A 27,983-nucleotide genomic window follows, 5' to 3' on the forward strand; every position below is an offset into this window, starting at 1 on the left:
AGTGGGTTGCACTGTTGCCTCACACCTGTGCTATGTGTGTTTGGGGAGGCTGCATGTTCTCCCCCTGTCATTAGGGTTTCTTCCCTCTGTAAGTGTGCATGTATGACCCTGTGATGCACCCAGGATGTGTTCCACTGATGCTTACCCCCCATAACCCTTATCGAAATAACTCGTTGACAGATGAAGCTACTGTGGACAAAAAAAAATGGAAATAACTCGATTAAGATATTCTTCGTCTGAAGGTCCTATTTATATATATTTTTAATATAACTTCATATAAATATTCAATTTAAATTAATTACATTTTACATTTAGATTCACTTCTATTTTTATCTTGTAGCTGCATGGCACACTATTAACACTATTTCAAGCTTTCCCCTCGTACAGTACTGGATGGCAGCTAGATTATTCCATTAGACGGGATTGCCCACTTCACTCCCTAGGATACAAGTATTGATTGCATTTTCCCTGTATTTTCCCTCCCTCTCTGGGTTCCCTTTCTCTCTCCCTTTCTCGCTCACCACCCTCCCTCTCTCCCATCTTTCTTGAAAGTACTGCAGAGGCACAGCTGCAACGTAAAAAGAAGAGAGAAAGAGAAAAGAAACCTCGCTGGCAGTTACTACCCCCCGTCGCAGTGACTGTAGGATAATCAACAGCGTTAAACCCAAGACGCAACCATCTATAGCTTTGGGCTGTGGGTATTCACTCATAACATCGACACTTCTCCCATTTTTAACCGGTGAGTGATTTTTTTCCGTTTTAATAGTTCGCAGGGTAGAAGGGATTCCCTGTTTCTTTTGCGTTGCGTTTCTTTTTCGTTGTCAATACTTAAATCGACGCTTCTTTATTATTTTATTGAGCAGGGCATAGTAGTGATCTTATAAACTGTATGTATGGCTGCATTTTGTAGCGATTTTAGCCTGACGACTTCCATTTCAATAAAAATACAGTCAAACATCGTTTAATGTTTACTGTAACGGCACAAATAAACTTTTTATTATTTTTGAAACTTTACGGACTTTTATACAAAATTTGTTTTAAATGATGTACTTTCTATAGGCTATATACTGTTGTTCAAACGTCAGTTTTAGCCCACTGTTGTAAATGGATTATAAGTGTAAAATTACCTGTAGATCCCGGTCTTACATGAAAAAGCAAGTGAACCGAAACCACCAACCCCCCCTTTTCTTGCAATTAACTACTCCCTGTCATAAATTAAAAGTGGCTAATTGTCCCTGAAGTCGGTTGTGTATTGCATCGTGCTTATAATACATCCAGGATACAGTACGTAGAAAAGTTGCTTTTATGTGTCAAGTGAGATGCACGACTGTGCGAAATGTGCTAAATCGCCGGACTGTTCCTGCACTTAAAACAGCCGCCCTGCGTACTTTCCGATGACGGCGTGAGTCAGGTTCCGTCGGCGGCATAAAGGATTCGGCGTTAAGCAAGAGGGATCCGTCTGTTAGAGAATAGCTGGATGCTGCAGCTTCTGAGTCATCCGTGGATTGCGGGATGGGGGAGTCCGATTCCCCTGCACGGGGTCAGGGCATCAGAAATCTCATTACAGGAGGCAGCCTGCGTCAAACTGTATTTCGAGAACAGCCTGGATTTAACAAAACGACGTTGCGCTGCCCAAGGTAGATGCATCAAAGTGTGCTGCCTTAAAGACCGAGAGCTTATGGCAACAAAGCGATCGGAGTAAATTCACTTAATCCTCGGCTGCATTTATATTATAACGTTTTATCAGGAACTTAGAAACGCAAGGGCAGTTTAATCCTATTAATTCGCCTAATTACTAAATGCTATGATACCTGAACAAACCTTATGTTTGTTTGTATTATTGCAACGATCCTATTATTTCAAGCCAAACGTTTGCCAGAAGAATACTATTTCAATGTAATAATGGAACGTACTATATACGCCGACTTATTGAATTACTGTCGGACAAAACGATGCTGACACATTCGCCTACGCTATTACAAGACTGATCACCATATTCATTTTATTGGTAATTAAGAAATGCTTACTTGATGAGGTTATGGACTCGGTTATACAGATTTTTTTTAATTAATAACTTTTTGCCTTTCTTTTGATATTCTATTTTAAATAATCTGTAACAAATTCACAATGAACTCACTGGTTTTGTTTGTTTGTTTAGGCCTATTTATTTTTTGAGTATATTATTCTTGCCATGAAAATACTACCTAAATAGACAACGTGAGTCATGTTCACCAAGTCTTTCTCAGGGTCCTGTTTGCCTGGTGAGTCAGCGTCAACATTTCATATTTTTATCCCTGTAATATATTTTACAACACTTTGTTAAGCAAGCGCCAATTGATATGAAATAAAGGCAGCCACAAAATATTTAATTTCTTCCTTTCTGCTGAACAGTCTTCAGCTGCGTGTTTTCTGTAATATCTTTCTAAAATCACACAGCGTATGACATACACCTGGCTTTAGTTATACCGATGGTATCCTGTTCGCGTTGCTCCCGGGATTATCCGCGTTTAGCGCTAGACACCAGAGCGGCGTGTACCGATACGCTCCGCCGGCCAGCGCTCCGCAGCCTCCGCTGTTTCCGGCCGCTTACTCTTGCGGGTACTCCTGACTCCAAACTCGTTCCTTCTTTCAACCCATGCGGACTACCAGCAGAGTTAATGGGAACCCCGCCCGCTGCTAAGGATCTGCCTTGGTGATCGCAATCCATAATTAACGTCCACCTCTAATCAGAGAGGCACAAAGTCTCATTTGACTTGACGGGGGGAGAAATATTGATAAAACCCTGCATTAACACTTAATGTTGTCTGTTAAGTATTAACTTTTCAATCCGCATTAGCTACGGGCGGTATGGTGAGCATTGCAGCCTCCTACATCAGTTACTGTGGGTCAAAAGTGTGTGTGTCCTGTTACAGACTGGCATCCTGGTCAGGATGTCCCGTTTGGCACCGAATGGGTCCTGGCATAGGCTCCAAGCTGACAGTGACCCTGTACTAAATAAGAGGCTCTGGAAATGGATGGATTAGCTGGACATTAGTAAAGTGTCCTTGTAATCTGAACTTTTCTTTTTTCCTGTAAAGGGTGGATAGTGTTGATTACATCATAATAGCTTATTGGTTTCTTCTGGGCCAGCTGCTAGTGAAAACCAGAATCCTTTCAGACAGGGCGTTCGTCACTGATGCACTAGACAGAAGTCACAGTATAGAAGATACAGCTGAAGAAAATGTGATGCCTGGACTTGAATATGAATCAAAGCTTGCGACATGAGTCACATCACCGAGGTGTCATTTCTGACAGGGGAGTCCAGCTGGGCAGTGTTTTGTCACTGCAGGAGTGTGTGCAGTGTCGCGATCCCGGAGTCTCTCAGCGTGATTTCGCCTGGCGTATCATGTGCCTCTGGTTACCTGGTTTACCATGATACACAGCTAGTTTCCCAGGAAAGCTATTTATAGTTTTAGTGTCTACAAGGGGAAAAAATATTATTGATTATTGTGCTGTCGTGGTTATCCTGCTCGGCGGTGAATTTGGTTTCTTTGTCTTCTACTGTACTACTTGGATTTACTTACTCAAAGTTGCTTCCTCAGGTTGATTTACATCTGCTGAAGGTTTTCCCCTCTGTGTTTCCCGCTAATGCCATTGTTCTCTGGATGCTGCACACCACGTCTTTCTTCCAGTGTCTGATGGTGCACACGCTATGGTGCTGAAGACCACAATTACTGGTCAGGCAAGTGTTTGAACCTTGAAACCGCAATTAAATGCGAAAGATATAAGTTCCCCTTGATATTTAAGCGCCATTATAACGCTCACGCTGCAGCTGGGGAGTGGAGCTTGGACAGGATAACTGCAGTGGTCTTGATAGATGTCACAGTGCAACTCCCCCGACCCTGCATGACTCGCGAACCCTCTGTCTCTACCACCACTACCCCCCCCCCCCCCCCCGACAGCCCCACTGTAGCGTCCCCCGTAACACTACACCAAGTCTCCTGAAAAAGTGGAAAAACACATTGCTACAGCCTCTCGCTGATGATGAGAATCTCCACCGTTGATCTAATTACCTATTTTGCTTGCCTGGTGGGCGGACTCTTCTACTCCATGTTTTCTTATGTTGATGTGAGGGAAGACATGTTTTCATTTCGGTGTTCTTTCTACTGATATATGCAAGGAAGCTGTTATAATTTTACGTTATTTTCCTTTTTCAGATGTTACACGTTTAAAAATATATAGAAAGGACAAAACTGATTTCACGCTACAAAGGTCTATTATTAGATTACTGTTCTTGGAGTACACCAGTGTGACTCATTACACACACACTGAAATATATACACCTAAGCTAGATAAATGAATAACTCAACCTTTGCCAAACACCCATAATTCTTCACCTCTAAAGCTGTGGATCAAGTCAACATTAAATTAATTAAGCACCATTTGAAAACACGCGTTGGACACTTGTATGAGTGCACGCCTTTTTAACTGCTCAATTAGTCAGTCAAATGCAAGAGGAATAGTAAGACTGAATGAGTTTGCTTTGTCAACGGTGGCAGAAAGTAAATGGTGGTTTCATAAAAGAAAATTAGGATGTTATTTTTAAAGTCTGTTTGCCCCCCAGAATATTGTATGGTTCACACTGAGTCAAAATGCTGTAAAAAAAGTTAAGAAGCAATTTTTTATCTCTGTCTATGGTGTCCAGTTGGTGCCTCATTTAAATAAATTGAATATAATCCCCTCAGCAGTTTTCTTGTGATCTTCATCTACAGTATTTACACAGAAGGATAATGCTGTGAGAACATCCTTCCATCCATCCATCCATCCATCCATCCATCCATCCATCCATCCATTTTCTCTTACTGCTTGTCCTGTTCAGGGTTGCGTCCGGAGCCTGTCCCGGAAGCTACAGGCACGAGATGTGAAAACATATCCCGACAATATAGCGATTATATGCTTCCAAAATGAACACTTATGGACTTACACAGTAGGTGTGTTTTCTTCAAACTTGATTTTCTTTAATGCTATTGTACACCAAATAAAATGTCTTTAATACTGTGGCACACAGCTCCACAGGCGTGCGGTTTGCATATTTTCCCCATGTCATAGCGGGGTTTTCTCCGAGGGCTCCACCTTCCCCACCCAGCTCACAAACATGCTGAAGATGATTGGAGCTGCCAAAGTGCCCCTAGGTGTGAATGATGTGTGAGTGTGCCCTGTGATGGGTTGGCACCCATCTTGGGTCGGTCTCTGCCTCCAGACCCCGAATAGTGGTTACAGAAATTGGACGGATGATCCAGGAGAAGGAATTTGGAGGAGAACATGAATGGGTGAACTGAAGGATTATAGTAAAATGTAAGGAGAAAAAAATGCTGACTGTTGTGGTCGCCAGAATTGACCCATGTTATTTCTAAATACTCCTCTGCAGATGTATAGCTGCACTCATTCAAAAATGTATGCAACTCTAAATATAAGCAAATACATGCTCTTAAAGCTTATTTACAAATGATGCATCTCACATTTAGGAAACATCTATCACATTTATACAATGAGTATCAGCTTTTGCGTTTCTTAAAAGGATAACAAAAAAGAATGACAACTAACTACAGTAATAATTTGTGATTAGGCTACATATCAATGCACGTTAATAAGTGAATGTAATGTTATTTTTTAAGATGTGAACGTATAAAGATGTCACTGTTACATAAAGTTAATGATTTATATTAATGGTTTGATTGAATAGAGGAAAAAAAAACCTGTAATTCATTGTAAAGTATCTGGAGGTAGAGACCTGACTATTAGAGAATATTTTTTCAAACCTTCAGTGCAGTATCTAACTAAGCAGTACAATTAATAATTAGCAAATCCATTGATTTAACCAGTAGCCCACAAGCCCTGCGACTTCCAAACCGCTGTAGATGCGTTAAACAGTGGTGTACGGAATTTCTCTTGAATCCCAATGAATCGCGGGGCAGCTTTAGAAAACCTGTTATATTTTGTTACTTGAACTGCAATTCACTCACTGTGAAACACATCCATGTGATGCATATTTAATGCATTTAAAAACAATGCTTCCAGGTATTAGAAAGAATTGGATATAAAGAATATGAATTATCTGCTTTAACGGCTCTCCAAGATAATCAGGGCACACAAGTGAGCAATTACGTAAGACTGTCTCTGGCATAGTGCTGAAGAGGGAATGAAGTAGTGTGTCTCGCTGAGCTGCGGCTGAAATAGCGCACATGGAATAATTCAGTTTAATAAAAGATCTCACATTTCCACCATGACGGTAACTTTCGCTTTATAACATTAAAAGGGCTGCTGTAGTGGTGATGTTAGGTGTAATATGCAGACTGCTATGCAAATGCCTTTTTTCTTTTTGTGCTGTGTTTATTGTGTACTTGATAAATGGTTATGCAAGATGGATGGGTGGATTGTTATGAATTTTAAAATTATTATTATAGTTTAATAATACAAGCAAGTACTTCATCTATTCAACTTCATCTTCCATCTTCTGCTTATCCAGTGCTATACCGCAGTGACCCTGCACCCTGGGCACAAGGCAGGCGCACCCGAGCTTATACCTGTATGCTATGATCGATTTAAGGATGCTCTTTAAAGACAAGTATCTGTGTTCAGCCTCTCAGCAGATATTCAGGGGATCTCTCTGGGTGAAGGGCTGGCAGAATTGCTGCCAGTCATTGATGGGTGGTATTTTAACAAGGCTGGGGAGGTCTGGGTGTCAGTGACGATGCTGGAGAGTTAGGAAACAGAGGAGGCTTCAGCATCAGCATTGGAAGTGATGGTACTGGCTGATGGTACCACTGGAAATATTTCTGTGATACTGCTGTAACGACCAGCACTCTGATCACATGTTACCAGCCTGTTAGGTAACCCGTGTTTTTTCAGTGGGAAATGAAAGGTTAGGATAAAGATGAAAATATACTGAGAAATACAGGACTAACTGAATTTAAGCTGAATATAAAATTACTGCTATGACTGCATTCGCTGATAAGTTGTGCCCACAGCTATTAATCAGTTCAACTTTGGTTATGACATCCTTATATCAAATGCAGAAAAATATTAAATATGTCTGGCAGAAACATACATTTTTAATAACACAGGGCTGAGTTGATTCAGTGGATTCTGCCAAGAATCCCTCTGCCCATGGTGTGAAGGGCTTTACCCAATCCAGTCTGCTGTCTGTACAGAAGTGGATTACTCTGTTCAGTTTAGGGATAACCCCGAAAAATGCCCCAGGCGTGCATACCTCACGTCGGATTGTGTGTGCCCTGACCAAAATCTTTGTTCTTACCTGTGTATGTGTGTGTCTTAAATAAGGACAGTGAGATGGCATATATGAAACCTAAGGAATTCCTATGGACTTCCTGTTCCTATTGCTATGGACTCATACAAACAGCAAATAAACAGAATTATTCGTATCATTATAACAGCAGTTTGTTACACATTTCATATGATGGGGTGAGCAAGGGAGCATTTCTTTGATTATCTGGTTTCTATTTTAAATTATTAGATAAGCCAATAGTCTTGTAGTGAAAAGTTACATGGTTAAAACAAAGATAGTTAAAACACCCATTCAGACCAACGGAGATGCTATGTTGCTTTCCCATAAAACTGATGATAATGCAAATTCCAGTCATAATACTTTTCAAATGGAAATAACAAGTGTAGCTAAACATACAAACAAACACATAAATTACATTAGATAGCTTTCTATTTTTTAACTTACACTTACGCTATGTATCAAACAGGTATTATTTTTCTTGTTCTATCTGCATAATTGTAAGGGATTTTACCTATTGATATATTATAAGAATGTGGGTAATGTTGAAAGGATATGCATTTAAATGCAGGTGGGTTTGGAGTCCCACTCCTGTTCTTGTGGGGTCTGCATTTTCTCCCTGTGTTCCGCAGACTTTCTCCCTCAGTCCAAAGCCACGCAGTTTCCCGAAATTCCCCATGCAGAGAATATTGCATATGCATGTGCCCTGCAATGGACCAGGTTTCCAGGGTCCCTTGCATTGTGCCCTGTGCTGCCTAGAAAAAGCTCCAGCACTCCCCCACCCCAGGGCCTTCCTCCAGGGAAGTGTCTGCGTGACAGATGGACGTATAATAGAAATATTCGTGCGAAAACTAAGATTTTTACAGTTTGTACTGTTGATTCTTGCAAATATTTGCTGAAGTAATCTAGATAATCTCTTTAAAGATGTAAGAGAACTGCACTCATCAGATGAGTACTGTACCTGTGACTATATCAAAGATAATTAATCACCTTGACAACAATGGAGAAGTTGAGAAATCAGTTGTGCACCGGCACGTCACACCCGCAATCTAATGCATGTAACACTGTGTAATAAAATGCATCACTGTGCATTAAACTTGTAATTATGAATGATTACAAGAAGGGGAGTGCTGCTGAAATTGAACGAGATTGAATGCGACAGCCGCACCCCCGTGCCACCAGATTCACCTTGCATGAATGACTTTAGTCTTTTTATCTATCATGCAGCAAAAGCCCGGAATTGTTCATGCAAGGGGGCACTGCAGTGAGATACAATTTAAATGTTGTAGCTTGCAAATCCTTCTCGCATGTAAGAATTTTGCATCAATGGTATTTGCAACAAAGAGTAATAATCGCAAAATGAAAGAAGAGTAATAATTATGAGCAATAATATAATAACTACATAGATTAAAAGTATGTTAAATCTCTCAAAGATCCAGTAATAATCCCTGTAACATAATTTTACTTTGACGTAATTTAAACAATAAATGTTTTGCAGAGGGGGAGTGGCCTTTTTGGGGGAGGAGTCAGAAGACTGGGCAGGTCCTATTGATTCAGTCCATCTGTTCCTCCGGTTATGAATCACTACAAATGCTTGCTTCTTTTGCTCTCTACCTCTGCCTATAACACTGACCCTGGACTCTCTCACTTGCTCATCCTTCTCTCTCGTGTCACTGATGCACCACCGCCTGAATTGTTTTTTTTTTACTCCGTCTCGCAAAAGCACTTGTTTGTTTTTCCTTCATCAATACCTGCAGGATTTGTTACATCGATCCCATGTCTGTCCTATTTTTCTAAGTCTGGCATGTTGACTAAAACAAGTTGACTGTGCCCATGCACTGTGCTGTGTGATTGCACTCACTGTGTGAATGTTACACAATTTTTCCTAGTGAGTTCACTTCTGCTGCCAAAGGGATGTCCACACATGTCAGCCAAGTTCTCCATTCATCGTTCTTCCAGTTCAGCTCTGGGTTAATGGGCTGATAATTATACCTATGGCATGTTCAAAAGTAAACTCCACTCATTTAAGGAGCGTAACTAAGTCTTTGTTTGGAGTTATGCATGGATTTTTCAGCCTCTATCTGTCACTTTGCCATTTGCTGACTCACGTAGTGTAAAACTGGGTAAAACTGGGTTAACGGTGTCACAATAAATCCATCATTTACATTGCATGCCGTTATGGGTGGTTTCACAGCAAGAAGATTTATGCAAGATCAGAACTTAATGGTGCTTCCTTCTTGAGTCAGAACAATGGGAGTACCGCAGTCACCTTAAATATCAAGTCGTGCTGTAAAACCATGTTTTAATGTCTTTCAGAACAGAATGAAAAAGTATAGCAGCCGCAATAAAATAATACTGAAAGACTCTTTGACAATAATAAAATCAAGCAGACCCTGAAAGACCAGTCATTTTTAATTAGGTTATCTATCTTTTTTGAAATGGGTCCACTGTGTAACTAGCAAGCAGTCCTCAAAATATATGTATGAATGGCCTTATAATGAATATGTTTGCAAATCTGATGGATTACTAAATGATGAATTGTCAAATGTCAATAATACTAAGATAAATAAAATGAAAACTACCAATGGCAGATACAACACAGTAATAATCGATTGTTAAAAAGCAGTTTATAGGAATTATCCTCAAAGCTGACTTAGGAAATTGGCAGTTTATATCATACACAGATTTAGTGTGTGATAATGTGATTACCTTTATTTCATAAATGAACTGGAAAGTTTATCACATGAAAATCCCCAGGTCCTGTGATGGTGCTGGTCATGCGGAACTAAAGACTCTGTGACTGTTTCTATCATTGTCACAGCTGAATGAGCCAGTGAATGAAGAAGACCACCACCATTTTATCAGCATAAGATGAGCCCCACAGGCGGGACCCATGTGACGGGACACACATCTCAGTATTGTTCATCCGATACAGTACATAGACAATATGGACCAAAATGACGCCTATGTAGTCCATTAGTACACGGTCCATCATGACCCGCTTCTGTCTGCGGGTCTGTTTCCTTATGCTTTTCTAGTCCAGGCCTCCTGCCCTAAAGCGAGCATCATAAGCCAATGGTTTGCTATTATGCTTGTTCTGCAGCCCAGAAGGACCAACGTCGCTCTGCTTTTTGTCTGAGCGAGCAAAAGTATTACACAGATTCCATAGAATGGGGAGTCCCTTGAATCATAAACACACTCTCACCATATAGATGGAGCATTATGAACAGAGATAGTCCCTCCATACATTTTCTGTGCCCACTTATCTTATGCAGTGTCACATGGGTCCGGAGCCTATCCCAGAAGCTATGGACACGACCCAGGATGGGCTGCCAACCCATCACAGGGCACAGTCACCATTCACACCTACAGTAGGAAACAAATTGGTAACTTCAGTTAATCTCAGCATGTTTTTGGTCTCTGGGGGGAAACCCGAGTACCCAGAAAAAACCCCACAATTTCACAAGGACAACATGCACACTCCACATAAACAACACCATGGCAGAAACTCAAAACCTGGTGTCAGAGGTGGCAGGTAACACTGCAAACCTCTGCACCACAAACAGGGAGTCAACATGCTTAAATGCTGCCGCTGAAAGGCTGGTGGGAGCCAGGGGAACCACATGGTCTGTGTGAATGTGGAGCGTAGCAGGATCGGTACAGTTTAATGCTAATCATCATCTCGTTGCCTTTTCTTCTCTCACAGTCCTGCAAGCACCACCACCCGGTCTCCAGAAAGTTGTATGTTGATCCCTCCAACAAAGCTTAAGAGTTTACGGCAAAATGGACGATACGTACAAGGACAGGACTTCATTGGTTAAAGGCGCCAAGGACATTGCGAAGGAGGCCAAGCGGCACACGACGAAGAAGGTGAACAAGATGATTGACCGGGCCTCGGACGAGTACTCCCAGCGCTCCTACAACCGCTTCCAGGATGAGGAAGACGACGACTACTACGGGCAGGACGGCAACTACACGGAGGCCACCGGCGAGGAGGAGGCCCTGAGCGATGCCACCGAGGGCCACGACGACGAAGACGAGATTTACGAGGGGGAGTACCAGGGCATTCCTGACGGGGGGCAGCCCAAGGACAGCCAGGTCATTGCTGGGAAGCCGGTGTCGGACGCGTTGAAGGATCGCAGCGAGCTGGAGACGGAACGGCAGGCCGACGAGGAGGAGCTGGCGCAGCAGTACGAGCTCATCATCCAGGAGTGCGGCCACGGGCGCTTCCAGTGGCAGCTCTTCTTCGTGCTGGGCTTGGCACTCATGTCGGACGGCGTGGAGGTGTTTGTGGTGGGATTCGTGCTGCCCAGCGCCGAGACAGACATGTGCATCCCCAACTCAGGGGCAGGCTGGCTGGGTAAGGACAGTGTGCCAATCAGCAACCAAGACAGGGCAGCTGCAGTCTCTGATTTGCCGGTGGTGTGTGTGTGTGTGTTTGTATGGTTCAGATATACCTTACCTTGTGGGAACCGAATGTCCCTAAATAACCAATTTTTTTACCTTATGGGGACCAGTTTCCTAGTCTCCATAAAAGAAATTCTCAAATTCCATGACTGCAATGAAAAAGGTAAAAACGCAAAAACTCTTGTATTTTGTTTGGTTACTTATGGTTAAGGTTAGGGGTGGGTAGGGGTTAAGGTTGTCATTGATGAGATTAGGGTTTTGTCCTTAGAAATGAATGAGGAGTCCCCACAAAGATAAAATTACAAACCTGTGTGTGTGTGTCTGGGTTTGTGTAAAGTGATGGCCTGTTAGTTGGAAGATGAATGATTCATGAAAGATGAACACTTATATATGAACACTTATATATGTTGTCCTGGATGTATCTGAATGCTGAAATAACAGCAAAAAAATGGGTAATTCCTCTAATAATGATTGCATGTTTTCTGTTTCATAGTACTGTACATGCACTGTAAGGTACTCTTGGGAAATATGACCGACTTGATCTCACTGCTTTCAAGGGCTATACCATTCGTATCTTTCATCACATGACTTTCGGTGATGTGGTTGTATTCTTAGAGCTTCATCTTGTTAATGTGTTTAAAGCTTCACCGTTGATATTTACAAACGTGATCTCATTTGGTTTGGTGAGGCTGCTGGGTTGTCATGGCACCAGTATTTGGAGGCAGGAGTGGGAGGAATCGCTGTGTTGCCTCTTTGTGGGGCTCACATCCTAACAGGTGGCGCATGCACATGTGAGAGATCTTCCGCACAAGTTTGCATTAACATATGGAAAAGATTATAGTTTGCTGATCGTGACATCTCATTAGCATTAGAATATAGAATGTAAATGGTGCCTGTGCTCTTAGCAAATTAGCGATTCCTGCAAAAACAGGGGCAGACATTTTTTAACCTACGTCTTGAAAAGTGCCAATATTTTATTCTTTTTTGTTTTAACATTGAGCTTAGCAACCGAATCGTTAGGATAATGCAGGGCAGGGCTCTTCACACAAATCCAGGCCTTGTTTTCAGTTATTTCAGGTAGTCAGTTTAATAATTACTGATTCTGATTGGCCAGAGGCTTCACACCTGGCTCACAGGTAAAGGAAGGCTGGAAAAACAGCAGGACTCGGCTCATGAGGACTGTCACTTCAATAGCCCTGATATAGGGGTTGTAGTGAACCAGGGGCTGGAAGATGGATAGATATGTTTTTTTTATGTTTAATATATATTACAGCCTGCCTTATGCCTTGAAATTCAGAATTTTTAGAGCAGAATAAAGAGAATTTATAACTTTTCAAACTTAAGTTTACAAATGAGAGGATTTGTTTCAATAAAAAATGTATTTCCTAAGTAGGAAAACATGCACAGGACAGCAAAAGAGATGTGATTATGTTCATGACTGAAAGATGTGGAGACATAAGCTTGGAAAAAAACTGATACACGCAAAAATAATGTTCTGTCAGGCTGAAGGAGAGCAGTAATTGCATGATGGCATTAAGGGTCCCTATGAAGGTCATCTCACGGAGCCAGGGACAGAGAACAAGGCTAATGGTCTGTGTGTCGATGGGTTGTAAGGATGACAAACACAGACGCAGAGGTGCATAAGGAGCAGGAATGACCTCGTCATGTTTTCCCTCTGCCATAGTCATATGAATTCATGTGATTAAAGAGCCTTTCTTAAAGAGTCACGCAATCTTCATAAAGAAATTTGTTATTTACTGCTGACTGTTACCCAATTCCCAACAAACAGCATACTTCAATTTAAAAAATTTCCATTCATTCATCAGAGGGAAAAAGTTACTCCATTTTAATGTTATTTCTGATAATGAGCAGTAGCAGCCAACTGGTTAGGGAAGTGTGTTTGTGATCAAAGGGTTGCTGGTTCCAATTCCTGACCAGTGAGGTACCACTGAGGTATGGTAAATGAGGTACTGCTCTCATGCACTGCACCCCCCCCCCCGGTGCTGAATTAGCTTCCCCCTGCTATGTCACATATGGGTTAAATGCAGAGGACACATTTGAGAGTGCTGTGGTGTGTCAACAATGACAATTAATCACTAATAATAATAATAGTAGCATTCACAGAGTTGACATAAGATAAGCTGAACTACATCTTTTAATCTATTGATGTGTGGTTTTTCTGGATGAAAGCTCCTCTAATCTGCCTTTATGCCGAAACGCTTCCTACAGCATGTGCCCTCTTGCTCTGTCTGCCTTCCTCAGCCTCTCCTGACTCAGTCTTGCTTTGACTCATAAATAATCTCGAAGAAATCTCTCTCAGGTCAGTCATGTAGCTCACTCTCTCTCCTCTATCCTGTCTACCTTTTCCTTTTTCATGTGATGGTTGCTCTCAGCAGAATTTGGGAGAGCAGTTATACGTCTGGCCCAGCCCACCTTAGAAAGCCTTCATAGGCAGCAAGGGTTGACAAGAACCGGATTTTCAGATCTCAGGACTTGCGTCAGTTTTCCTAATGCTGGTCCTTTGGCTGGAAGTGAAGGATGCGCTGTGTGAAACGCCTTGTTATGCCACAATGTGAAAAAAAGGAAAGGGATTCAATGCTTCTATATGCTTCTACAGGCAGCAGTGTTCTAGCTACGCCCATGTTCACGCAGCAGTGTTCTAGCTACGCCCATGTTCACGCAGCAGTGTTCTAGCTACGCCTATGTTCTCAAGAACATTTGTTGTCGCGGGTTTTTTTTCTTTCTTGTTGCATCTGCTGGTCATGTGCTGCAGTGACTTGAGTCAGTGCTGGCTTGCTGATTAACAGCCGGACAGGGGTATAAATTACCTGAAGAGCTCGTTAAGTGGCCTCAGCTGTGACCATTTACAGTGCTTCTAGAAAAGCACACAATCTTGAGGCGTTAAACGCAAAATGCTGTCACAACTGTATTCGACTGCGCAGAAAATGTAAATGAGGCTGCTTATATTCATACATACGCGATGTTGCACACAGGCGAAGAGATGAGAACTGTTGCCTTTTCCCCCTACAAATACAGAACAAGGCCCTTGTTCACAGCCTTAAACGTAACATAACAGAGTCATTATCACTGATAATCTCAAGTATATGCAGGACAGAAGCACTAGCAAATATGTCAATGGCAAATGTAATAGCTAATATAATGATAAGTGGTTTGAGGATGAATATACATAATTGTAATTTGATTATGGAACTAATGTTAAATACTGTAGCCTACAATAGACAATAAATTGTGGTGTAAGTTAGGGTCAATGCTACTGCTAAAGGAGAATGGAAGGGTTTTTTTGTATGCTTTAAATAGCTAGAGGCTTTATGACAGCCACAGTTATAGAATAAACGCAAACATCCCACCGCTCCCGGCCGGGAGTTCCTGCCAATTGACAGCTGCTCTCTAACAAACGCGAATGATGTACAATGAAAGGCAGCTCCGTTGTTCTACTACCCTAACGATTTTGACGTAGCTAATTTTAGGTTTTTAATGGAATGACATAGATAGGATTTCTTGCGTGTGCGTCTGAAAGCGTGAGAGCTTGTAACCCTGCTGATATATACGTTACATTTTACAGTTAGGCTACATAGTTCGATTGTTCAGAAGTAAACTAATAATACGGTTTCCACAATAATAAACGAAGCCCTGGTTGGAGGTGGACATATTCGGGCACCGGAGCAGCGCTGTCTGGATTATTACCTGCGACCGTAGCAGCCGGAGCGTAAAACGACAGCTACGCTGAAAACCGCGAAGATTAACGTCCGATAGCAAAAGCAGAGAGTTGACTGCCGAGTTTTGCTCTCCACTATAACGGTCATTATTACTGATTCGTTTATAAACCGATCTCGTTTTGATACCGATATGTCTTACTACTGTATTACTTACTGTGAAGGCAGCGTTTGCGTGAAGTTAGCTTTAGGATCTCCTTTAAATCGAAACCCGCGAAATCTTGATATATAACCTCCGACGCGCGTCCATCGCAGTATTCTGCTGTAAGCGGGGATTTATTTGCAGAAAGACCACAGGCAGGAGAATATTTAACAAATTCAGTTACATGCCTGTTCTATTTAAAGGTTCGGAAAGGAAGAATATTAGATTCCCCCAGTAGAAATTGCTCCCTCTACATTACAGGTGACAGAGAATTTTACACCTGATGAAGGTACAATGAATAGAACAGTACTGATTTATGGGCTGTAATATAATTTTTCCCCTCTCAGGAAATGCATCAATGCGTGAAATAGGAAAAGAGTCGGTACTGTCAGCTCAATGCTCCCAGTGGTCACTAGGGTCAATACACAGCATCAGACAGACAGCTCCGGAAAGGGAGAAGCCCATCCCACTCTCATTTGGTCTCGACACCCTTTCGTATATGCAGAATGTTCGCAAAATGCAAACGCGTCTCTGAAATTGGCCACCTGCACTTCGTGCAACAAGGTTTCCCCAGCATCCTGCTGCATAGGCAGGATTTTTTCCCTTCTTTGTTTCTTGCACAGACAGGAGGATATTACTGTTTTCCAGGATTACAGTAGTTTAAAACCAGAGCCTGTTTTTATAAGTCTTTTATTATGGTTTAAGTGTACTATCCAGCTGTTAGATAATTTATTTTTTTATAACTAAGAGTATTCAGGAACACTTAATATATATATTAAGTTTCCAATATATGTATTAATACATATATGTAATATATGGGCTGGCCCCCCATCCTGGGTTGTTCCCTGCCTCGTGCCCATTGCTTCCGGGATAGGCTCCGGACCCCCCGCGACCCAATAGGATAAGCGGTTTGGAAAATGGATGGATGGATGGATAACTAAGAGTATTCAGGAACACATAATATATATATTAAGTTTCCAATATATGTATTAATACATATATGTAATATATGGGCTGGCCCCCCATCCTGGGTTGTTCCCTGCCTCGTGCCCATTGATTCCGGGATAGGCTCCGGACCCCCCGCGACCCAGTAGGATAAGCGGTTTGGAAAATGGATGGATGGATGGAATTTATTAAGGGATTTGCCTATTTTTTTTACTATATATATATATATATATATATATATATATATATATATATATATATACACACACACGTGTTTGTCTCAGGCTGACCTTTTCCTCAATATCACATTTAACCCAACTAATAGTTTGCCTGGACAGCCGTAGGACATGGGCTGTCTAATTAGTAACACAGATCACAGCAGCACTAATGCAAGGCAGGGATAGGTGCAGTATTTCGCTTGAGATTGTTTGTTGTCTTTTTTTTAACATTTCCTTTATTCCCAAGCTGTGCCATAGCTTGCTGGGTCATTCATTTCTAAAATTCTGAACTCCTTTATCATGTCACAGTAAGCTGAATTGTATAAATTCATCCCTGACATTGTTTCCAGTATGATAATAGTTCTTTTCTATGCAACCAATTAAGGGTAACATCAGATTTTTTTTAAAATTCATTAAAAACCTGCAGCACATTAAATGAAGAGGATTGGAATCATAATGTCTTTGCTGTATACTGTAGGTTTAAATGCCATGCAAGCTGATTTTATACTTTAACTGGGCTACTTGTCGCTGGGTTGATGCATCCTTGGAATGGAATGCAAGGGGTAGAGTGTCCCTTACTTAATATGGGACATTTTAATTAAAGGGGCCGAGGCCTCAGCCATGTCACCCAATGCGCTGTCCAGCTGGCCATGCGTTACAGTGCACAGGAGAGCCAGCCGCAAAACAAGCATCATGATCGACGGACGCACTGCTTATTTACTCCTGGTGGCAGGGAAGCGCACTCTTAAGGGTTAACCTTCAAGCACCGCTGCTCCAAACATGCCGCACATACTCTCTACACATGAATTATTAACTTCGCCCAGATCATTCAAATTAATTAGTGGGGCTTTTGAATTAGTACAAATTAATTTACTAAATATGAATGGGCATGTTATCTTTGCAGATAATAAACATACTATGTCTTCTGTAGGAATTACATACAATTACTTGCCTTAAGTCTTACATATGCAGCCCACTTGTGATTATTTCTAGATATTGACTCACCCCACTTCTAAATGTCTATTCCTTACACGTCATTGGTTTTATATGTAAAATAGCAGCAAGAGAAAAATATAGTGGTTAAAAAAGTATACATTGTATTAAAATGTTTCAAGAAACATATAAGAAGACCTTAAAATTAGGTTTATTATTAAAATGATTCAATGTGGGCACAGACAGCTAAGTAATCCAGCCAATAACATCCAAGGAAAAAAGGCCCACCCAGCAAGCCATGTCCAGGGAGCAGAGCGTGGGCAGGGCGAGGAGTGCGGTCAGGGTGAGGATTGGAGACAGGGTGAGGAGTGCGGTCAGGGAGGGGAGTGCGGTCAGGGTGAGGAGTGCGGTCAGGGTGAGGATTGCGGTCAGGGCGAGGAGCGCGGTCAAGGTGAGGATTGGGGGCAGGGTGAGGAGTGTGGTCAGGGAGAGGAGCGCGGTCAGGGAGAGGATTGGGGGTAGGGCAAGGAGCGTGGTCAGGGTGAGGTGCACGGTCAGGGTGAGGATTGGGGTCAGGGAGAGAAGCACAGTCAGAGAGTGGATTGGGGGCAGCCAGGAGTCAGACGTACAGTATTAAAGGCAGCAGATGAACCACAATGAACTATGACGAGCAGATGCTCCAAATGACAAGAGTGTATGGAAGAATCGCTAGGAGCAGCCCTTTGGCAGAGGAGCATCAGGGTAACTGCGTGCACTAATGGCACAGGGGGGAGCTGTCAGGCTCAGCGTGGGCTTACAGGGTTGATTACAGAGCAGGCGGTGGGCCACCCTGGCAGATGGACGCCGTCCGCTTGATTGTTCAGACCATCATGAACGCTCTTAGGTGTTGCATCAGACTCCCCCAGAGAGTTCCCCAGCGTTCCCACTGTGTGCTGGCCACTCTGTGCACCACTATAATTATAACAAAGCAGCAAGGAAAAACACAACCGACAGTGATTAACATGAAATGCCAGCTGAATAATTCAAAAGCAAAGATGCATTAAAATTCATTATCATGCCGCACTACCTTATATAGAGCAGTATGTAGAAATACATACATATAATTCTCTAACGTGTAAAATAAATGGACCTTACAGTGGAAACAGAGATACTGACCAATAAACAAGGTATCACTGTTGTTATCTGGTGTGTAGTATGCAGATGAAAAGCTGGCTTGCAGAGAACAGGTTGACGGTGACGGTTCTTCTGGTGAATGAACATGCAGAGGTGTGGCTCCCGAGGCAGAGGAGAGCTGAGGAGATGCAGCAAGGGCTGGGATACTAGGCCCCGGGGGCCCATATCGCCTACAGACCGTGTCTGTTTGAAAGACAGATAATGTTATGAGTTATCTGGACGGTAACCGGTGATCATACTTGTGACATGAGGCAAAATGGAATTTCAACATAACAGTTTCTGTGTGTCATTTGTCTTGTTTGTTAGTAAGTTAAAAATAAGACATTTAAATAAGAAAAGTGAGTACTTTGGCAGAGCATAAAACTACAAGAACAACAACAACTGTAAAAGGCTGTGCATATTGCGTAATGAATGCTGAGGACATACGAACAGCAACGTAACATCAGCAAATACCCTGAAGCTCTGGACCACTCACTCGCAACATGTCACATCGATTCTGGCTATAGGATTCACCAGCAAATTCAAAGAAGAATCTATAGGAGTGAAATCCAGCATGCAGGCTTATTGTGGGGGCAGTAAGGCTATGGACAGATATATTATAATCATAGGAATAGGTATCCCTTTGAGAGCCAGAGACTATAAAATACAACCTATTAAAACAGGCTGTCCTGGTGCTGGGACTGAGGTCAACCAAAGGACAACGTGAGCAGGGGGTGTGGCTTTACTGAACATACAAAGTCCCCCTGTGAGGTCGTGCTAGGCCTCACTGATCAGGTCCTGTATATAATTCAAGTGAATTGTCTTTGAGGTCACAGTCTGACAGCTCTGCTATCAGATATGCCCCCTCTCCCCCCCAACCTTTAGATTAATGTAACACTGATTCACCCTAAAGGATGGCTCATTTTAATTTAACGCACTGCTGACCAGACAAAGTAACAACTTACTCTGTAGCCAGCTGATGTCGTTGTTTTTCCACATAGTGCATGTCCTTCTAAAATCTATAACTGCGTCCTGGGAAACTGCGCAAAAATAAAAATACTGTGGTGAATCGAGTCCAGATGACAGGATTTAAAGTGCATCTTGGGTGATCGCATGGCAAGTGGATAGCGCTAAATTCAAGTGTAAATGACCAAGATGCATAGTGATCCAGTCACTAAAACCGCTTGCCGAGGCGGTTTCGCACGCATGTCACTACATATCTTTTGTAGCGTGAATGCTAATGTGTCCTAATGCGTCCGCGACAAGGAAGTCAAAGTAACCGTACTATCCAATACTGTGTGTGTGTATAAAGTACAACTCTGTGTGTGTGTGTGTGTGTGTATGTATGTATGTGTATATATATACATAGTTGTATTTTGTATTAATTCATGTCTATTTCGTTGATTATTATTATTTATTATTATTTTTTGTCTTAAAATATGTACGACCCCTTATGTCTTTTATATGTAGCAGATTTCATAGGATGCAGAAAAGCTACCACTACAGCTAATGAAATGGCTATAACTGTGTAAACAGATAACTCTTAAGTTACAGCGCATAACTTGTGCCTTCGGAGTTTAGTAAGTTTTATGCATACCTTGCAGTAATGGTAGTCATAACAAATATTCAACTCGGATATTCAGAATTTTAAAAATATAAAAACAGTTCAGCTTTAGCGACTCTAACCATTCTCTGGTGACCTCTAATTAATAAGATATTTTCGGCAACAATTAACTGACTACCATGTTTTTTTTTCTTCTTCTTCTTCATCTCGTGTTTCTCTGTAAACTCCAGCGCGTTAAATTATCCCGGGAGGGTGGTTATGTCTGAAATGCTGGAACCACCGTTTCCGACACCGGCGATCACACCGCGTTTAAAGTCAGTTAAATCACGCACCTGAACCTCTCGTTACTTTCTGCACTTACAGTATTCACTTGCAGTGACCATTCATTATTAGGATAAGTAGGTCGTTTGCGTTAATAAGCAGGTGCACCTAACTAATACGCGCTCAACGCTGAAGCTGGCACACGTACTGTATGCCTGCAGGTCAAGCGGGAATGAAGGGCGCTGCGCTGAGTGCAGATCGTTTGACTGCAGCGTTTCTCCCGCAGCGGCGATCTCACGCCGCAGCGCCTTTCCATTCCTGTAGCTGTCAAGAATAATGAATTACAGCGCTGGCCAAAAGCTGCCTCATCACATCTGTACCTCCCGATAAGGAAACAAACTTGGGATATCTCCCCGATCGGGACGGTGTAAAAAGGAGGGAGGGGGCGGGAAAACGCCAGCTCTGCATCTGGGGAGCTGTGGTACGCGGATCGGTTGCTTGTGTTTCCGCGCAGAATTAGCATTTCTATTAGCATATTTTAATTTTGGTAAGTATAGCGGCTTGCTCGATGACATCGGGCAGTTGCCTTCATGAAGAGTGATTGCCACGTATTTGTTGTGACAGAAAACCAGACGCGGCTCTGCGGACTCACCCAAGCGCGAAAAAAGCTGAATTCAGCATGTCGTGAAGGCAAGATTAAAATCAAAACCCAAATGTATAAACCGATGATTGCTAATTTGCGTTCGAAATATAAAACGCATGAAATATGCTATGGGTCTGTTTTTATACTTAGTTTGATAATAAAGTTTCTGATGGGTACTGTACAGCCCCTGGCCACAGTAAAACCCAGTAAAACCATACACAGAATTTTGGGGAAATCAAGTTAATCTAGCTAGGAATGTGTTAAAAATAACATTACTTCCTCGACACAATAGGATTTTTTGATGGCAAATGTTCTATGTAGTAGTCATATAATCTAGCACTATTACCAGTTACACAGATGGATGTGCATTCTAGACGAGCCATACTCAATTATGTTATACATGATGAAACATGAAAATACCGCGGTGGTATCCTTTTTAAGGGTCATCACCAGGTTTTTCCATTAAATCACTGACTGTATTTGTTAGTTTATGGACACACTTGCTGGATTTTAAAATGAGTCTTATTCACACAGTACACTTAAAAGGTCAAACTGGGGCCAGAATACTATGAAATACAATTAAATACTCTTAAATGAACCTTAATGATTTTATTAACAATATTCTGAGTTTATTTTAATCAATGAAAAATTTTAAAATTGCATTTTTAATTTAATCAGTTTAATTTAATGAACAGGTCTGTCGTGAAATCATAAAAATTATATTTATCTAACAATCATTAACATTAATTATACCTTGTGTTTCTACTAACATTGCCTGAGTAACATGGCCTTATACTGGCTGAAAGGTGATATCCAAGGAAAACGCTGGTGGGCAACATGTTTAGGCAAAATACCATAATGATCCAAGAACATGTGTCATCTTCTGAGAAAATTTGAGTAAATAATGTATAAAATAGCTACATACATGATATTTAATAAAGCTGCATACATGATACCAAATACAGTTACATGTTACATAGCGTGTTTGCATAAATGATAAAAAAAACAGCTACAGATATACAATCCCGTTTCCAAACAACATTGGGATACTGTGTAAGATGTAAATAAAGACAGAATGCAATGATTTACAAATCCTATAAACTCATATTTAATTGAAAATAGAACAAAGACAACATATCAAATGTTCAATCTGAGAAATTTAGTTTTATGACAAATATATGTTCACTTTGAATTTGATGCCAGCAAGTTTCAAAAAAGGCATGTTTACCGCTGTGTTGCATGTTTATTGCTGTGTTGCATGTTTGCCACTGTGTTGCATGTTTACCGCTGTGTTGCTTGTTTACTGCTGTGTTGCTTGTTTGCTGCTGTGTTGCTTGTTTACCACTGTGTTGCATGTTTATCGCTGTGTTGCATGTTTGCCGCCGTGTTGCATGTTTATCGCTGTTTTGTATGTTTACCGCTGTGTCGCTTGTTTGCTGCTGTGTTGCATGTTTATCGCTGTGTTGCATGTTTGCCGCCGTGTTGCATGTTTATCGCTGTTTTGTATGTTTACCGCTGTGTTGCATGTTTACCGCTGTGTTGCATGTTTATCGCTGTGTTGCATGTTTGCCGCTGTGTTGCATGTTTATCGCTGTTTTGTATGTTTACCGCTGTGTCGCTTGTTTGCTGCTGTGTTGCATGTTTATCGCTGTGTTGCATGTTTGCCGCCGTGTTGCATGTTTATCGCTGTTTTGTATGTTTACCGCTGTGTTGCATGTTTACCGCTGTGTTGCATGTTTACCGCTGTGTTGCATGTTTATCGCTGTGTTGCATGTTTGCCGCTGTGTTGCATGTTTATCGCTGTTTTGTATGTTTACCGCTGTGTCGCTTGTTTGCTGCTGTGTTGCATGTTTATCGCCGTGTTGCATGTTTATCGCTGTTTTGTATGTTTACCGCTGTGTTGCATGTTTACCGCTGTGTTGCATGTTTACCGCTGTGTTGCATGTTTATCGCTGTGTTGCATGTTTGCCGCTGTGTTGCATGTTTATCGCTGTTTTGTATGTTTACCGCTGTGTCGCTTGTTTGCTGCTGTGTTGCATGTTTATCGCTGTGTTGCATGTTTGCCGCCGTGTTGCATGTTTATCGCTGTTTTGTATGTTTACCGCTGTGTTGCATGTTTACCGCTGTGTTGCTTGTTTACTGCTGTGTTGCATGTTTACCGCTGTGTTGCATGTTTATCGCTGTGTTGCATGTTTGCCGCTGTGTTGCTTGTTTACCGCTGTGTTCCATGTTTATCGCTGCGTTGCATGTTTGCCGCTGTGTTGCATGTTTATCGCTGTTTTGTATGTTTACCGCTGTGTTGCATGTTTACCGCTGTGTTGCATGTTTACCGCTGTGTTGCATGTTTATCGCTGTGTTGCATGTTTGCCGCTGTGTTGCATGTTTACCGCTGTGTTGCTTGTTTACCTCTGTGTTGCATGTTTACTACTGTGCTGCATGTTTACCGCTGTGTTGCATGTTTACCGCAGTGCTGCATCACCTCTTCTTTTAACACTCTGTAAACTTTTGGGAACTGAGGAGACCAGTTGCTGGTGTCCCAGCTTGTTTGGAGACGGGGTTGTATATAACAGGCATGTATATGTTGTATGTTATATAAGATACATGCTGTATAGACTAAATAACTTAAATGGGCTGTGCTCAGTCACTGTCGCACAGGCATATTTCTGTACCCTCGGTTCTGGATAGCCTCTGCTCAGCATGGCTGGCATTTAACTGCCTTCTCCTTATTTCTCTACCCAGGCAGCGTCGTGTACCTGGGAATGATGATGGGGGCCTTCTTCTGGGGGGGTCTATCGGACAAGGTGGGCCGTCGACAGACGCTCCTCGTCTGCATGTCTGTCAACGGCTTCTTCGCCTTCCTGTCGTCCTTCGTGCAGGGCTATGGCGTCTTTCTGCTGTGCCGCATGGTGTCCGGGTTCGGGTAAGTGCCTGGCAGGGCCCCCCACCCTGCTCTCCGTCTCCCGGGAGACTGTCGGAATTACCGCCTCACTTGTTTGGGTTTTCCTGAATGGTGATATTCCTCTACCAGCGGGAATCGAGCACGGAACTGAAATCTTAGACACAATTTCTTTCTCAGCTTAGAATCTAATTAATAGCTCAATTTGTCCAACAAACTAGAAATAATTTAAACTATGAATTTTTTGCCCTGGTTATTAGAATTTTCATCCATCTTCTTACCCAGGGGTAAGGGTCCTAATCCGAGAGGGCTGCTATCCAACAGGTTTTTCATCTTACCTGGTCTCTGCGGAACCACGCCTGATTCCAGGCAGATGGTAACTCATCAGGTAGGATAGACATCCTGCTGGGTACCAACACTCCAAGATCAGGGCAGCCAACCCCTGATCTAACCACTTATCCAGGTTAGGGAGGTAGGGGGCCTGTCCCAGGTAGCATGGAGCCCAAGGCCTGGGTACACCTAGAATGGGATGCCGGCCCACACATTCCATACACACAGTCATACATTATGGGAAATTTCAAGGCAGCAGTCAGCCTGACTACACATTTTTGGACTGTGGGAGGAAACTGGAGTACCCACAAGAAATCTGTGTAACTTGGGAGATAGGAAACTGCTATGCACTCCCAACACTGGAGGTGTGAAGCAGCACTGCAACCCAATGAGCCACCATGCCACCCCAATGAGGATTTTTGGGAGGATATTGTGGTACTTATGTTGAAAGGTGTAAGACTGCAGCATGACTGAAAGTTGCTGGACAGGAGCTGCTGTTTAGTTCCTTAAGCTGCCAGCTCTGTGTGAGGTCCGGCTTCCAAAGACCCTTCACATCTCTGTCGCTCTCGTAAATTCAGACAACAAAAGGGGGGCTGTTTTGCTGCCGGGCTTAAGTCAATACCATAAGTGTATCATAAGTCAATAGAAAAATATATAAATTTAGGTAGTGCCAAGTAAAATGCATCTGCAGTGTAATTCTGCTTACTACGCATATTCTGTCTTGGACTTTTAACATATATACCTCCTCAAACAATCCAATTTTATATATATATATATATATATATATATATATATATATATATATATATATATATACACACACACACATTTACAGAATTTTCGGAATTGCATGTGTGTTTGTGTGTGTGTCTGTGTGTGTGTGTGTGTGGGGGGGGGCATATATATGTACCTGTGTTTTGACCTTGTGGAGAAATTTTTCCAGTCCCTACAAAGGCAAACTCATTTTTATAGAACTGACTGCAATCAAAAAACTAAAAATGCTAAAAGTCTTGTGTTTTGTTTGGTTACTTATGGTCAAGATTTAGGCTGGGTTGGGGTTAGGGTTAGGGTTAGGGTTAGGTTAGGGTTAGGGTTAGGGTTAGGGTTATCATATAATCCCATTTCCAAAAAAGTTAGGATGCTGTGCAAAATGTAAATAGAAACAGAATGCAAATCATATAAAGGCATATTAACAGAAAATAGAACAAAGACATGTCAAATGATAAAACTGAGAAGTTTTATTGTTTTGTGACAAATATATGCTCAGTTTGAATTTGATACCAGGAACACATTTCAGAAAAGTCAGGACAGGGGCAACAAGAGACTTTCAAAGGCTTCATGGGCAAATAGTGCAACAATTTAAGAATAACTTCAGCGTATTATTGCAAAGTACTTGGGAATTTCATCATCTATGATACATAATATCAGAGAATCCAGAGAAATCTCTGTATGCAAGGGACCTTCAGGTCCTCACGCAACACTGCATTAAAAACAGACATGATTCTATAGTGGAAATCACTGCATGGGCTCAGTAACATTTCTGAAAACCATGCACCGTCTGTGGACACAGTTCTTTGCTGAATCCACAAATGCAGGATGAAACTCTACCACGCAAAGAAGAAACCATATCTAAGCATGATCCATAATTGCCACTTACTTCTCTGGGCCCGAGCCCACTTAAGATGAACTGAGGCAAAGTGGAAAACTGTCCTCTCGTCTGATGAATCAAAATTTCAAGTTCTTTTAGGAAATCATGGATACCACATCCTCCGTACTATAAAGGAGAAGGATCATCCATCTTGTTATCAGTGGACAGTTCAAAAGCCAGCATCCGTGATGGTGTGGAGCTGCATTAGTGTCCATGGCTTGGCTAACTTGCACATCTGGGAAGGAAGCATCAATGCTGAATGATATATACAGGCTTTGGAGCAACACATGCTGCCATCCAGAGGTCTTTTTGAGAGAATACCTTGTGTATTTCAGCAAGACAATGCCAAAGCATATTCTGCACGTATTACAATGGCATAGCTCTGTAGAAGAAGAGTTCGAGTGCAAGACTGGCCTGCCTACAGTCCGGACCTGTCACTCACTGAAAACATTTGGCGCATCATGAAATAAAAAATACAACAAAGGAGACCCCAAACTGTTGAGCAGCTGAAATCCTATATCAGGCAAAATTTCACTTTCAAAACACATTGTAACACAGTGGTAAACATGCCCCTGCCCCAACTTTTTTGAAACGTGTTGCTGGCATAGTATCGAAATGAAAGCTGGTATGAAAATCTCTTCCATATCAAAATAGCATTGCTGAATGCAAAATACAGTACTGTTTTTGTAATTATAAGCAAAATAGTTCATTCTCAACATAAACTTATAAAAAATAATACCCTTGAAATTATATATTTGTGTATGATTTGGCAGTGAAGACCGATTCATCATACTGAGATATTTCAGATTAGCAGTAGTGTAATACCTCGTCCTTCTTTGTTAAAAATATAGTACAGTATATGGAAACATGGACATCGCTCCTAATTTTTTTGATAATTTTTTGTTTTTTTTTAATTTAGCATTAATGAGGTTTATACATGTAAGGGAAATGCTTATTAGGTGTTTATAGGGGGTTTTCGTGTTACGGTGTTTTTTGACTGATGAAGGGTGAGGTATTACTGTAAATGTCTGTGTTTCTGCCATATTATTTTTCCCAGCTAGGGTGTATTCTGCCTTGTACCTGGTGTGTGATTGGATGGGTTCTCTGTTGTCTGGCATGGAATGAGTGGTTTTGGGAACATTAAGGAACGAAGGAGTGACTTTGTGAATAATTTTGCTGTAAAACCGGTATTATCACTTTCCTGATTTTTTTAACATATGGAATCCAGCAATTGTAACTGAATCTTCTTTGTTCTGTTACTATGTTGCCTTGAAAATCACTTGCTGCAGAATTGCTGCTCGTACCTCTATTGCTTTTCGAAGTCCATTTGTTTGCATCCATTATTTTCTTGCGCCCGTTTTCCCATGATTAAAATGGATGTCTTTTAACTGTACAACATAAACAACCAAGAGACAAACAAACAACAAAGATTTTTACCTTAAATATTGATTATTTAACAATAATACTGTACTAATTAATTGTGGAAGATATTTACTACAGCGTAATAATTTTTTAAAAATATCTAATTTAGTCCTTTGAAATCATTAAATTAATTTCCTCCAAGGATCTTGGCCATATGAAAGGAAGCATTTTATGACCAACAAGCAAATTAGCATGAGGCTGCTAAGTTCTGCTTGATGATCGGTGTCAGTGTAAAACATAATTTAGTTAACTGTCAGAAGTTACAATAATTATGCATGATACTGAGAGATTACATGAATTCCCAGAACAAACCTGTACAGTATGTGTGTCATACAGTAATCACTTTCACATATAAATGTGAGGTTTTTGGATTTGTATTTTTAATTTTGGCAGTTATTTAGTATAC

At 41.6% G+C, this 27,983-nt stretch overlaps 1 protein-coding gene and 1 long non-coding RNA gene across 4 annotated transcripts in view; one reads left to right on the forward strand and one right to left on the reverse strand.

Moving 5' to 3' along the window:
- Positions 1–594: 594 nt before the first annotated feature.
- LOC125745840 (synaptic vesicle glycoprotein 2C-like) overlaps positions 595–27,983 on the forward strand; it is a 60,377-nt gene continuing 32,988 nt past the window's right edge. Inside the window, exons 1-3 of one of the 3 annotated variants that reach the window (XM_049019066.1) lie at positions 595–739; positions 10,989–11,642; positions 24,021–24,201. In XM_049019066.1, the coding sequence (XP_048875023.1) occupies positions 11,066–11,642; positions 24,021–24,201 (758 nt within the window). In that variant the 5' untranslated portion in view covers positions 595–739; positions 10,989–11,065. Of the gene's footprint in view, positions 740–6,187; positions 6,269–10,708; positions 11,643–24,020; positions 24,202–27,983 lie in introns of those variants that run through there. The other 2 variants (XM_049019068.1, XM_049019067.1) reach the window with 2 other exon arrangements.
- Positions 13,895–15,567, reverse strand: LOC125745863 (uncharacterized). Its single transcript, XR_007398795.1, has 3 exons — positions 15,395–15,567; positions 14,667–14,713; positions 13,895–14,214 (listed from the first exon to the last, which is right to left on the reverse strand). It is a non-coding gene; the product is annotated as an uncharacterized LOC125745863 (long non-coding RNA).

This window comes from Brienomyrus brachyistius, chromosome 7, assembly GCF_023856365.1.
Source record: "Brienomyrus brachyistius isolate T26 chromosome 7, BBRACH_0.4, whole genome shotgun sequence".
NCBI classification, from domain to species: Eukaryota; Metazoa; Chordata; class Actinopteri; order Osteoglossiformes; family Mormyridae; genus Brienomyrus; species Brienomyrus brachyistius.